We start from the raw sequence: 14,857 nt of genomic DNA, 5'->3' as shown, positions 1-14,857 counted from the left end.
ATCTCCAGGACTGGTACATCTCGAGCTAGCGCAGTGGTAGCAGCTTTGTCCTTGGTAGAATGAGCCCGCAAGCCCTCAGAAGGCTGCTTCCTGGCCAATGTGTAGTATATATTGATGCAAAGAATGACCCAGCGCTAAATGGTTTGCTTCGGCACTTCCCGACCCTTCTTTGCTCCAATGTACCCCACAAAGAGTTGGTCATCCACCTGGAACTCTTTTGTGCAGTCAAGGTAGAACGAAAACACTCTTTTTCTTCTTCTTCTTCTTTAGAGGGATGTGGTGGAGCAAAGAAGGTGGGCAGGGTGATGTTCTGACCCAGATGAAATGATGTCACCACCTTGGGGAGGAAAGAAGCACGGGCTCTGTGAACCAATTTATCTGGATGCATAGTGAGATACGGTGGCTTTGATGACAGAGCTTGCATCCCACTCACCCTCCTGGCAGATGTTATTGTCAGTAAGAAGGCTGTCTTGATGGTGAGCAGCCAGAGGGGACAGTTATGCAAAGGCTCGAAAGGAGCACACATAAAAAATGGGAGGACAAGATTTAAGTCCCATTGGGGCATAACAAAGGGTGTAGGGGGAAACATATGTATAAGCCCTTTGAGGAATCTATGTACAATTCAAGAGAAGGCTGATCAGGCAGCTGAACAAATACCAATAAGGCAGAAAGATAGCCCTTGAAAGTCCCTAAGGCAGAACCCTGCTGGGCTAGAGAAAGAATGAAGAGAAAGAGAAGCAGAAAGAGGGTCAATAGACCAACGGCAGGCGTATACCGTTTTAGTGGAGGGATGCCTGGCTGCCAAAATAACTTTACAGACTTTGGGAGGAAGGTCAAAAGCCATCAACTGCCGCCGCTCAATCTCCACGCATGAAGGCGCAGAGTTGACAGGTTTGGGTGGAGAACCCTCCCCTGCTGCTGCGACAGAAGATCCTCTCGAAAGGGCAGCCTGATCTGAGGATTGATGCTCATTTTGAGTAGCTCGGAATACCAGACTCTCCGTGCCCAATCTACAGCCACTACGATTCCTTGGGCCCAGTTATTCTTGATCCTCTTGAGAACTCTGGGCAGAAGTGGTATGAGCGGAAAAGCGTATAGAAGGCCTGAATTTCACTTGCAACTAAAAGCGTCGCCGAGCGATGGCCGCCTTGGAAACTCCAATGTGCAATACTGCTGACATTGCATGTTTTCTGCAGAAGGCGAACAGCTCTAACCAAGGCTCTCCCCACTGCTGAAAGAGTTCTTGTGCCATCTACACATGGCGATACCACTCATGATCTGCTACGCATCGACAGCTATGTTCATCCACCCTAGCTTTCAGAGAACCTGCCAGGTGTTGAACCGCCAGGGTTATACCATGTCCAGAGACACAGAGCCACTTGACAAAGGGTCCACGACCCCACCCAACCCTCCTTGTTGCAGTACCACATTGCGGTGGTGTTGTCTGTGAACACCTGCATTATCTTCCCTTTACAACAGGAAGAAATGCTTTCAAAGCTAGCTGGATCGTCCGAAGCTCCAATAAGTTGATATGGAGCCCGGATTCCACTGGAGACCCCTGATCTTCGCCTCCCTCAAGTGGCCGCCCCATCCCAGAAGTGACAAAGGGAGAGGAGTCTGCCTTTGACCCGATCGCAGTTCACTAACCACCACTGCAGGTCCCTCCGAAATCTGAACTGTATTGGTAAGATTTCCCTGATGTTGCGCCCAATGGAACTCAGGTCCCACTGCAGAGCCCTCATATGCCCACTGGTATGCTTGACTAACAGGATTCAGGAAGCCATAAGACCCAACAGCCTCAGAATCTGTCTCACCGACATCCAGGATAGAGGCCGAAACATCAGTATCATAACCTGAATATCCTGGACTCGCTGCGCGGGAGGATAAACCCGAAACTGCACTGTGTCCAGAACAGCTCCGATGAAACGGAGCTTCTGAGAGGGAGTCAGGTGTGACTTTGGCACGTTTATAGTGAACCCCAGCAAATGCAGGAGGTCCGCCGTAGTCTGAAGGTGGGTGACGAGAGCCTGGGGCGTAGGAGCCTTCAACAGCCAGTCGTCGAGGTAGGGGAAGACTGAAATCCCTAGCCTGTGCAGAAGAGCTGCCACCACCGTCATCACCTTGGTGAACACCCGAGGGCACTGGTGAGACCGAAGGGGAGCACGGTAAACTGAAAGTGCTCATGGCCCACCTTGAACTGCAAGTAACGCCTGGTGGGGGGCAGGATCGGGATGTGAAAATACGCATCCTCCAAGTCCAACACTACCATCCAGTCTCCTTGGTCTAGGGCAGACAAGACCTGAGCAAGACTCAGCATCTTGAATGTCTCCTTTTTGAGGAAGAGATGGATGTCTCTTAAATCCAAGATAGTGCGAAGACCCTTTTTCTTCTTTGGAATCAGAAAATAGCTGGAATAACAACCACTGCCTACTTCTGACATTGGGACCCTTTCTATGGCTTCCTTGGCCAAGAGAGCTGTAACTTCCTCGTGGAGCAAAGTTAAATGATCCTCCATCAGCCGTTCTTTCAATGGAGAGATAGAGGGAGGGGAAGAGTGGAAGGGAATAGCCCTTCTGTAGAATCTGCAAGACCCATTTGTCCGATGTTATGGACCGCCAGTGAGGGAGATTTAATTGAATACTCCCTCCAAATGGACGGGCATGGTCTTGCAGAACCATACAAAGAGGGCTTGGGTGTTGCGCAAGAGGGGGCTCTGTGGTGTCCGACCTCTGGCTAGACCCTCTAGGTTTGAAGGTACCACGACCGCATCCTTGCACTGGATGCTATGATGTTGGAGGACGGTGGCTAACCTGTGGTTGGCGTGGTGCCGTGCCCCTCCCAAAGCCTCGAAAGGGGCGATAGGCAGACTGCTGGAGAATGGGCGCTAAGAGGCCCAAGGATCTCGCCGTGGCTCGAGAGTCCTTAAACCGCTCAAACGCAGAGTCTGCCTTCTCACCAAAATGGCGTGAACCATTGAAAGGCATGTCCATCAAATTCGTCTGGACATCCCCCGAAAAGCCAGTGGTATGCAGCCAGGTGTGGCGTCGAAGGGCCACTGTCGAAGAAATCGCCCTGCCCAGCGAGTAAGTCGTGTCCAAGCCACACCGGATTGTAAACTTGGCTGCATCTCCTCCATCCATGACAGCGAAGCTGAGAGTGCCCCGTACACCCTCGGGACCTGGGACAGCACCTGTGCCACTGTATCCCATAAAGTAAAACGGCCCAATAGGCAACAGGTGTTTACCGACCTCAATGCCAGGCTGGAGGAAGAAAACATCTTCTTCCCAAGTTTGTCCAGCCTCTTGGATTCCCTTTCTGGGGGAGTTGATGGGAAGGCACCATGGGAAGTGGAGGCTTGGACCACCAAGCTCTCTGGGGTGCGGTGTTGGGTGAGGAAACTAGGGTTGTGTGGAGCTGGTTGATGGCGGAGGCCGATTGTCCTATTCACAGGAGCCCCTGTGCTGGGTTTGGACCACGTCCCCAGTAGGACATCTGTAAGGGCTTCATTGAAGGGTAACATCGGCTCCGATGTAGCAACCCCTGGCTGAAGCACCTCTGTCACGAGATTAGTTCTGACTGGCACCGTATGGCAAGTCTAGGTCCAGGACCTCAGCTGCTCTACGCACTACCATAGCATAAGTTGCACCCTCCTCCGTAGCATCATTAGCAGGTGGGAGCATACCAGCATCTGGAGAAGTATCCAGTCCGCTGGCTTCCCCTAGATCCTCATACCACTCCTGTTGCTCCAATCCGGGCTCTAAAGGGTCCGTAGATGACCCCCCCCCAAAATCACCACCTGTGCCTAGCTGTTCATAATAAGCCTCAGGCACTGATCTGGGCCTAATCAGCGCCGTCGAAGTCGGAATCGGCATCGAACAACGTTGTTCCGGCTCCGGATCATCAGGAATGAGGATGGGGCTTCCACACCAGTGGGCACCGGTGGCGGAGGGAGCATCAACATCGGGCATGGTGCCAGAGGAGGTCGACTGTGAGAAACCGGTGCCGGGCCTGACGTTGATGCTCCCTCCACCACCGGCACCCACTGGTGGTGGGCACCGGCCACTTATCCGAGGGGCAACCGGTTACCCGCCGGGCAACCGGTCTGGATCCAGTATTGGATCCTGAGGTCCCCACCGGTGCTGAGGCTGATGCCACCAGGGTCGAAACCAATGGGGCCCCTGCTGACCACGTGCGGTCCGAAGACCCACCTGCGGGGTCAGCACGATCAAAAATGAGGCGCATGGCTTTGTAAAATTCCTTTATTTGAGTGGGGGTCGCTCTGACTCCCGGAAAGGGGAGGGGGGGGGAACACAAAGTCAGCCCAGCCCTGGCAAGGGCTCTGCGGAACCGTGCTCGGAATGTTGACATTCCTGAGACGCCTTATCAGCAGACGGGCATGGCGAAGTCGAAGTCTGCTTGGACTTCTTATTGTGCCTCTTCCCCAGGTGCCCCAAGGGCCTCGAGTGGGACAAAGAGGGCTTAGGGCTCCTGGAGCGGTCCCATGACCTCCTCCTTGAGCGGGACCGTGAACTCCGAGAGTCGCGCCAACTGAAGTCAGAGCACAACTTCAAGTTGTGGTCCCTGTTGAGGCACCAGAGACATACCTGATGGGGGTCTGTCACCGACATGGCGTGATGACAGGTGCCAAAGAGCTTGAACCCCGTCTTCCTAGATGACATGTTCCTCGCACAGACAACAAAAATCTCTGACAAAATGTCGAAAAAAGGCTTGTCGAAAAATGTAAAGGGAAGCTCGATCCCGGACCTGCGCTGAACCGGTGCTGAAGGGAAAGAACTAACGTATGCGCACCAGGGTGGTGCCTTTATAGGCGACTGTGAATCACAGACGACTCCAACAACACTGACAAAGCCACACGGAGCTAGACGACGCACGCAGATCCGAACGACGCCACCCGACAGCGTACACAGGGTATTGTTCAGCAAAAGGATTCTGGATTTGAAGCTGATGCCAGGGAACTCAAAGGTAAGGAATGTGCAGCTAGAAATCTCTATCAGATACTGGTGTTGCAGATAAAGGTGGAAAGGTTAGGGGCCTTGTGGCAGAGACTCTAACTCTCTTTGGGGCACGCACTGTGGAGAAGCCTGGTTCTTCCTTCAAGGCTGGCCTGCATTTTCTTGGGATCAGAAGGAGTCCGAGAGTCAAGGTCCTGGTGAGGATCTTGCAAGTGTCCAGGTAAAAAAAAAAAAATTTCATTTTTTATGTTTGGAATCGAGGACCTCGCAAATTGCGCTAAAAACCACATCAATTTCAATTTTGTAAATATGCTCCCAACCATGTCTGTTTGGCAGATCTTTTCTCCTTCTTCCTCCAACTCAGGCACTTTATATTAGTGCACATGATCTGAAAACCTCTGAACCTCTAATGTGCTACTATGAGGATTCACAAACAGCCCCATTCGCTGACTGTTCAGTTTCGAAAGCACAGCCTTCAGCTCCATAACCCCGTTTTGACAATGGTGAATCAAGCAAATCATGAACATATTCACTTCCTTACACAAGGCTCAATAAAAATATTGAAAATCAATTCAGAAAATATGCATTTTGGAGGTGATGATACACATGACATGGGGGCATGAAGATGGTTGAATTTTGACTAATGCTCTCTTGTAGTGGTCCATCCAATGCCAGGGAAATTTAGAAATACAAATCTCTGTGCCTAATCTTGGAATTTTCATGGAGCCTGCATCCTTGTAAATATTTAGGAGGCACGCGATTTATCAAGGGGCATTTAAGAGAAACAAATGGTTTACCTTATACTTCCCCTGGTCACAGCCACATAATGTGCTCTCCATGGTGTAACTTCTCTGCACCCCGATCTCAGTCCAGACCACCACACGAGCTGTTGATTCCTTAGATTTCTCCACCACAAAGCTGCAACTGTTCATGGAGAATGCCGGAGCAATCTGACTCAGGATTCTTGGGAGAGTCTATGGAAAACAAACAAGAACAGGAACAATGTAACCACACAAGCAGTATTTTACTATTTTAATGCTTGGCAAATGTTTATTCCAGCACATGCAGTGCATGTGTTCAGTGACAAAAGTGACAGCAGGGTATTGCTCTGCAAAAGGTCTGGATTCCAAACGGACACCAAGGAATTCTAAGGTAAGAAATCTGCAGCTAGAAGCCTGTATCAGATAAGGTGTTACCGTAGGTAAGTAACTTGTTCAACTCTATCTAACTACAGATTTCTCACCTTTTGAATACTCTCCCAGGCGCCAGACTGGATCCGGAAGCTTTCAAACACCATTAATGTATGCCACTAGGTGGTGTCGTGAGGCTCCGCACCAATGTAATCCCGCTCTGGAAGTGACGTAAGGAGCCATGCATAAGCACCATCCAAGCTTGCTGACATCAGTTGTTTTCCAAGCTGTCAGCACTCCTAGACACAGAGTCCTATAGAAGTTTTTTGCTGACCAGTGTACAGACCTCTAGACTTTGGACCTTTTTAGAAGCAAAAGAGAACAGTTCACAGAACTGGTAGGAGGGAGTGTAGGGAAATGCCTCTCTTGGCATGGTTACCCCCTAACTTTTTGTGTTATGTTGATGCTAGTTATGATTAAAAGTGTGCTGGGATCCTGCTAACGAGGCCCCAGCACCAGTGTTCTTTGAATAAACTGTACTTTTGTTCCCTCAATTGGCAGTGCCCTGGCAAACAGATAAGTCCCTTGTAAATGGTACCTCTGGTACCAAGGGCCCTGTGGCCAGGGATGGTTTCTAAGGGCTGCAGCATGTATTATGCCACACTGAGGACCCCTCACTCAGCACATGCACACTGCCTCAAAGCTTGTGTGTGCTGGTGGGAAGCAAATGACTAAGTCGACATGGCACGCTCCTCAGGGTGTCATGCCCACATCCCTCTACCTGTGGCATAGGTAAGTCACCCCTCTAACAGGCCTTACAAGCCCTAAGGCAGGGTGCACTACAGGACAGGTGAGGGCATAGTTGCATGAGCACTATGCCCCTACAGTGTCTAAGCCAAACCTTAGACATTGTAAGTGCAAGGTAGCCATGACGAGTATATGGTCTGGGAGTTTGTCAAACACGAACTCCACAGTTCCATAATGGCTACACTGAAATCTGGGAAGTTTGGTATCAAACTTCTCAGCAAAATACATCTATGCCAGTGTGGGATTTATTGACAAATGCACACAGAGGGCATCTTAGGGATGCCACCTGAATACCAGTCCGACTCCTAGTGTTAGGCTGACCAGTTCCTGCCAGCCTGCCACAACCAGACGAGTTTCTGGCCACATGGGGTGAGTGCCTTTGTCACTCTGTGGCCAGGAACAAAGCCTGCACTGGGTGGAGGTGCTTCTCACCTCCCCCTGCAGGAACTGTAACACCTGGTGGTGAGCTTCAAAGGCTCACGCCTGTTGTTACAGTGCCCCCAGAGCATCCCAGCTAGTGGAGATGCCCGCCCCTCTGGACACAACCCCCACTTTTGGCGGCAAGTCCGGAGCAGATAATGAGGAAAACAAGGAGGAGTCACCTACCAGTCAGGACTGCCCCTAAGGTGCCCTCAGCTGAGGTGACCCCTGCCTTTAGAAATCCTCCATCTTCTTTTGGAGGATTACCCCAATAGGAATAGGGATGTGCCCCCATCCCCTGAGGGAAGAGGCACAAAGAGGGTGTAGCCACCCTCCAGGACAGTAGCCATTGGCCCAGACTTAAACACACCCCTAAATCTAGTATTTAGGGGTGACCCTGAACCCAGGAAATCAGATTCCTGCAACCTGAAGAAAGAAGACGGACTGCTGACCTGAAAGCCGGCAGAGACGTCGAAGACACCAACTGACTTGGCCCCTTGTCTCGAGACTCAAAGAACCTGTACATCGACGCATCCAGGGGGGCCAGCGACCTCTGAGGACTCAAAGGTCTGAACTGCACCTAAAGGACCAAGAACCTCCAGAGGACAGCGGCTCTGTCCAGAAACAGCAACACAATTGCAACAAAGAAGCAACTTTAAAGAGACTCTCACTTCCAACCAGAAGCGTGAGTCTTCACACTCTGCACCTGACGCCCCCGGCTGGAGTCCAGGACAACAAACACCGCAGAGAGGACTCCCAGGCGACTCCAATGACGTGGACCTCCCTGTACCCCCACAGCGACACCTGCATAGAGGATCCAGAGGCACCCCCTGACCGTGACTGACTGTTAACAAAGGAACCCGATGCCTGGACCACGCACTGCACCCGCAGCCCCCAGGACCGAGAGGAACCACCTACCAGTGCATGAGTGACCAGCAGGTGGCCCTCCTCCTAGCCCAGTCGGTGGCTGGCCCTAGAACCCCCCTGTGCTCTGGCTGCATCCCCAGAGTGACCCCCGGGTCCCTCCATTGTTTTCAATAGCAAACCCGACGCCTACTTTGCACACTGCACCCGGCCTCCCCTGTGCCGCTGAGGGTGTGTTTTGTGTGCTTGTGTGTGTCCCCCAGTGCTCTACAAAACTCCCCTGGTCTTCTCCCAGAGGACGCAGGTACTTACCTGCTATCAGACTGGAACCGGAGCACCCCTGTTCTCCATAGGTGCCTACATGTTTTGGGCCCTCCTTTGACCTCTGTACCTGACCGGCCCTTTGCTGCTGGTGCAGCGACTTTGGGGTTGCCTTGAACCTCCAACGGTGGGCTACCTATTTCCAGGAGACTGAGTGTGTAAGTGCTTTACTTACCTGGAAAACTAACCAATACTTACCTTCCCCAGGAACTGTTGATTTTTGCAGTGTCCACTTTTAAAATAGCTATTTGCCATTTTAATCAAAACTGTGTGTACTACTGTTTTAAATCAAAGTTCTATACTTACCTGTGTGAAGTACCTTGCATTTTATGTACTAACCTCAAATTTGAATTTGTAGTTCTAAAAATAAATTAAGAAAATATATTTTTCTGTATAAAAACCTACTGGCCTGGAGTTAGGTCTTTGAGTGTGTGTTCCTCATTTATTGCCTGTGTGTGTACAACAAATGCTTAACACTACCCTCTGATAAGCCTACTGCTCGACCACACTACCACAAAATAGAGCATTAGAATTATCTAATTTTGCCACTATCAACCTCTAAGGGGAACCCTTGGACTCTGTGCACACTATCTTACTTTGCAATAGTATGTACAGAGCCAGCTTCCTACAAGGAGGATCAATGAGGAATCTGCAGTTAGATAGAATATCTACCAGCAAGAATATTACCAAAGGAAAGTAACTTGCTCTTCTGATTGATACTTCTAACCAAAGATTCCTCACCTTTTAAACAGGTAACAAAGCAGTACTTCTCAGATAGTTGGTCTATCAATTGGCTCAGACCAAAAAGCTCTGAAGGACTGAGCAGGCAAAATTCCTCCTCGTCAGACCTGGCTGTTCAGGCAGAAGTGCTTCATGAATATGTGGAGCGATGCCCACATTGCAGTCTGGCAAATGTCCAGAACAGACACACCCCATGTCAATGCAGTGGTAGCAGCCTTAGCCATGTTGGAATGAGCCCGCAGGCCTTCTGGAGAAAGCTTCTTAGCCAGTGAGTAGCAGCTTTTGATGAAGAGAACATTTCGGAGAGAAATGGTCATTTTCGGCACTGCTCTGCCCTTTTTCACTTCAGCGAATCCAACATAGAGCTGGTTGTCCACATGATGCTCCCTGGCATGATAAATATAGAAATCTGGGAGCTCTTTTGTTTTCCAGCCAGTGGAGTCCCTCCTCCACCTTAAAGGGGTGAGGTGGAGGGAAGAACAGCTGGGATGGTGATGCTTTCCCCGACATGAAAGGTAGTAATCACTTTCAGGAGGAAGGAGGCTAGGGTCCCCAACACCAATTTGTCTAGAAAGAATGTTGTGGGTTGACAGAGATGGCCTGTAGATTATTCACCTACTGAACGATTGATAGAGTGAAGAGCAGCAATGGATAGCTGTGCAGATGCTCAATAGGGGTACACATTAACAGAGTGAGAAGTAAGTTTAGGTCTCACTGAGGTGTGAGTGGAAACTTATTCTAAAACCCTTTCAAAATCACATCACAACAGGTGATTTAAATAAAGAGGACTGGCCTGGAAACTACAAAAAAGCTGAAAGAGTAGACAAATAACCTTTAACTGTGCAGGCAAGTCCTTGCTGGACAAGACACAACACAGAGAGCAATGCTTCAGATAGTTTGGCCTGAAGTAAGTCAGTTTGCCTGGTTTCACACCAAGCCACAAAAATATTCCAAAAACAGGCATATATTGACCTTCTGGAGGGATACCAAGCTACCAGACTGAAATCAACTACTTCAAGAGGAAGGTTGAATCATATCAACTGCCGCCAAAATGTTATAGGCCTGGGTGCAGGACCCTGCCTTGGTGATGTGACAGATTTCCTCACGAATCGGCAGCCTGTTCGGAGGACAGATGCTCATGCCCAGGAGTTTCAGGTGCCATATTCTCCTTGCCCAATTCAGTTCTACTGGTATGACCTGGACGCCGCTGTTCTTCAGAACTCGAAGCACGAGAGATAGCAGTGGGAAAGTGCTCAGGAGCCTGAGGCCCACTCCTCTGTGTAGAATGTTTCTCCGGGAGAGAACAGTCTTGGGATCTTCAATGGGCAAAAATGCTAACATTGTGCATTCTCCATAGTGGTAAAGAAATCGAGCCAAGGTTTTCCCCATTCACAGAACACACCTTATACCTCCTCAGATGTAGCTGCCACTCGCGCTCCGCTAGGTGTCAGCAACTGATTTAATCAGTCTTGGAGTACAAAGGCCACCAAGAACATTTCCTGCTGTTCTAGACACTTCGAGGCATAACGCCTCCTGACCACACCCCACCATGCTTGTTTCAGTACCACATAGCAGAGTTTTTGTTTGTAGCACATGCACCAGTCTTCTTTAATAAATGGAAGGAAGGCTTTCAACACCAACTGAGTGGCCTGCAGCTCCAGAAAACTGATACGGAGCCGGGTACCGCCTGAGACCAGATGCATTTGATCTCCACCTCTCGCAGATGGTCACCTCTACCCAGAAACAGGGTTAGCTCTCGGTGGGAAAGGGGGATAAGTCTACCACTGACCCAATCACTGTCCAGCAGTCACCACTGCAGGTTCTCTGCAGTCTCTTCCAAAAGCTACACATAATCTGAGCAATACTTCTGATGCTATGCTCACTGGAACTTGCATTTGCCACCTGGCATGCTTGACCAGCAGCATGCAGGAGACCATCATCCCCAGCAGCCTCAAAGTCATTCTCACTGAGATCCAGGGCACAGGACGAAACTTTAGAATCATAGCCTGTAGAAAACTGGGCTATTAGTTGAAGAGGGTGAGTAACCACCTCAAATAATAACCACAACCCTGGTCAAGGAGAACCACTAAAGTAACTAAATTTGCCTAAGCACAACCTCTTATAGCTATGGCACACAGTAGACAGCCTTAACATAGAGGCAATGTGTAAAGCATTTATGCATTACTAAAACAGTAAGTAGAAATGAAAAAAGCAATAACAAATCCCAAAATGAATTAGAAAAATAGAGTAAACTTCAATAAACAAAACAAGACCAAAATGACAAAATTCTAAAAAGCCAAAGCATAGTTGTTAGAAACGGGGTCTCTAGTTGGCAGTCGGTTTGCACCCTGTCCAAGTAGGCACCCTCACACTAGCCAGGATAAGGCAGATACCCGCTCTGATAACCCCTGTTCACCCCCTTGGTAGCTTGGTACGAGCAATCAGGCTTATCTCAGAAGCAATATGTAAAGCATTTGCACTTAACACACAGTAATAAGTGAAAACACTACAAAAGGACACCACATCAGTTTTAGAAAAACACTCAATATTTATCTATATAAAACAAGACCTAACACAACAAAAATCCAACATACAGTAATAAATATATGAAGTTTGCAAAAGTTATTTAAAAAGACAGTTCCTTGAAGTCGATACCTCCACCTGGGGATCAACAAAACCAACAGTTCAGGCCGGCTGCGGCGTTGCAGACCAGCTATGGTGTTGGGAAAACCCGCAAACAGTACCTTTGGAATTGCACGGCGTTGTGATCCTCGCGATGAGATCCAGAGAGCGGTGTCACTGGCGTCACGGTGTCGGTTCTGGAGGTTAATAGACCCAAGTCGGCGGTGTGGCCGGGATGGGTTTTCTGCAGCGTCCATGGGTCACGGTGCAGATAGGGAGGCCTGGTGATGACACTGGAGTCGATGGTGCTGACATTGGTGGACCGGGGCTGGATGGTGCTTAGTGTACCTCACAAATGGTGTCCACAGGCCACGGTGCAGGCAGCGGCGCCGGTGTCAACAGAAGTGGCGGCGGCCGGGATGCCCAGGCTGCAGTGGGATCAAGGCGATGCCGGAGTACGGGCCCACAGGTCATGGTGCAAGGAGCAGCTCAGTGGCGGTATCAGATGGTGGCATCGGTGAGACCAGGGTTGCAGTGTGAAGCGGGGCAGTGCAACGTGTGGTGTCACCAGGTCACGGTGAAGGTAGTGTCATTGCTGAATCGCTGTTGTCGGTAGGCCCAAGATGGCAGTGCGGCGTCGGACTGGGTCTGAGCAGCATCCATGGGTTGCGGTACAGGCAGGGACGCCTGGTGACGACACTGGAGTCGATGGTTCTGACGTCGGTGCACTGGGTCTGTGTGTGGTGTGGAAGAGTGCTTTGTGTACCTCACGAGCGGTGCCCACAGGTAACGGTGCAGGCAGCGGGCCATCATCAGCAGGAGCGGCGTCATCAGGGATGCCCAGGTTGTGGTGTGAGCAAGGCGATGCCAGAGTGTGGGACCCACAGGTCACAGTGCAAGAAGTGTCTCGGTGGCGGCATCAGATGATGGCATCGGTGAGACCAGGGTTGCGGTGTGAAGCAGGGCGGTCCGGCTCCGTGCGGTGTCAGCAGGTCACGGTGCAGGCCAGTGGCGTCGTTATCGGCATCGCAGTGGTTTTTCTTCCTGAACAGCACAAAACGCACAGTTCCCAGTGCAGTAGGCAGATGAAACTGAAGTCTTTGGTGTTCCTAAGACTTCCAACAGGAGGCAAGCTCTACTTCAAGCCGTTTTAGAACTCTCTAAAGCTGGATACACAACAAAGTTCACCCTTTGCTCTCTATTAAGGCAGAAGCAGCAACTGCAGGCCAACCCAGCAAAGCAACAAAGCAAAGGGGCTGTACTCCTCCTCCAGCTCTTCAGCTCTTCTCCATGGCAGAGGTTCCTCTTGATCCAGAAAGATTGTACAATTCTGGGATCTTGGGTCCACTACTTATACCTCTTCCTGCCTTTGAAGTAGGCATACTTCAAAGGAAAGTCTCTGTTGTTCACAAGACACAGAAGTACACATCTAAAGCCCACCAGGACCTCGAGGGAGACATTTAAAGACTCATAGGGTGCCAGGCAGAGGCCAACAGGAAGTCCAATCCAGGTCCACTTGCCACTGGTCAGCTTTGCAGTTGAAGAAAATGCCTCTAATAGTTTGGTGTGTCCCTGTAGTTTTAACAGATGGTCAGCCTTGTGACCCTTGTAGCCTACTTCTTTGTCATGGGTACCAAAAAGAGCAGGTCCAGGTTTCAGGGCTCTTCTCAGGTCACAGACAGGAGGTCCAGTCTGCTTCTCTTCTTCCACATGTCAGAAAGCATTCTGCAGTGAGTGCCTGTAGATTCCACATTTATACCTGGCACAAGACAGTGAGCGGAAATTACCCTTGGAGACTCCCTAACCAATGGAATTAAGTTTCTGGGGCTAACCCTACCGACTTTGGGCATTTTCAAGATTGCTGAAGTCTTAAGCCAAACTAAACCTGGGCTCTGGGGGCTCCTAGGGAGTGTAGTACAGCAATCCCAGTGTCCTCCCATATCTAAAATTAAAATCCAGTTTGAAGCAGGTCCCGTACCCACAACAACATCAGAGATGGAAGTCTGGAAGAATCAAGCTTAGTTTTCAGCAACAAGACAGGGGATATGCAAGAATTGTTTTGGCATCCTGTCTTCGCCCTTTGAAGTGCACCCCACGTGTTATAAAAAACAACCTCAGCAGACACATCAAGCAGGATGTGGTAATCAAATAGGATTTGACACCCCAATGTCAAAAAGAAGCTAAATGTGATTGGAACCTACCTGTAGGGGAAACACAGGAATGGCCCACCCCAAGTATCAACTAACATTTGCCTGTGACACTTTGAAGTGAGTCCTAAGTGTCATAGGAAAACTTCCAGCAGACCTATCCAGCAGGATGTGACATTCAAGCAGTATGTGGCACATTAATATCAAAAAGCATCCTCAAGCCACACCCTGTGTATTCTGTCAGGTTCAGATGGATCATCTCTGTTAATTCAGGTCAGCCTATTGTTTGCTCCTGGGAAACAAGTTCACACCTCATTCATGCCTATTCGAATGCTAATTACAGGCTGACAGAAGTGCCACAGTAAGATGCAGATTTAGCTTCCAGGATCTTTAGGCAAAGCAAAGGTAACTTTCTAAAAGTCATCAAAACATTTATTACAGATACAACTTCACAAGTGAATTGGGCATGTAAAAAATACTTTAAAAAGTCCAATAATTAAATCTGTTTCCTAGCCATGCCAGATCAGACTAGAAATCAAATGTATTAAACTTCATATTGTATATCAATGATTTCCTATGGAACAGCCAACCTTGCTAAATTGAAAATAGCTTTTAGGACCTTTTCACTGTAAGCACATTTAACATTAAACATGCACATGTCCTACTTTAAATATTATACATACTGTCATACAGGCAATAAGGCTGATATGGGGGGGAGACAAATTAATATTTAAAAGAAAGATGTAGGTCTGTCAAAAAAGAGATAGGAGAAAACTGGTACCCCGAAGATGTGCTGCAACCACTCCCATGACTGGAACACCTGAGGGGCACT

General features: G+C 49.4%; 1 protein-coding gene across 7 annotated transcripts in view; it reads right to left on the bottom strand.

Annotated features, from left to right (window-relative positions):
- AGTPBP1 (ATP/GTP binding carboxypeptidase 1) overlaps nt 1-14,857 on the bottom strand; it is an 863,873-nt gene that overhangs the window by 71,539 nt on the left and 777,477 nt on the right. For all 7 annotated transcript variants that reach the window (XM_069229549.1, XM_069229567.1, XM_069229576.1 and 4 more), the window contains one exon: nt 5,771-5,947. In XM_069229549.1, the coding sequence (XP_069085650.1) occupies nt 5,771-5,947 (177 nt within the window). The remainder of the gene's footprint in view (nt 1-5,770; nt 5,948-14,857) is intronic.

This window comes from Pleurodeles waltl, chromosome 1_1 (genome assembly GCF_031143425.1).
Source record: "Pleurodeles waltl isolate 20211129_DDA chromosome 1_1, aPleWal1.hap1.20221129, whole genome shotgun sequence".
NCBI lineage: Eukaryota > Metazoa > Chordata > Amphibia > Caudata > Salamandridae > Pleurodeles > Pleurodeles waltl.
The sequence above is the reverse complement of the archived record's forward strand: the minus strand, read 5'-3'. Positions and strand labels throughout refer to the sequence as shown.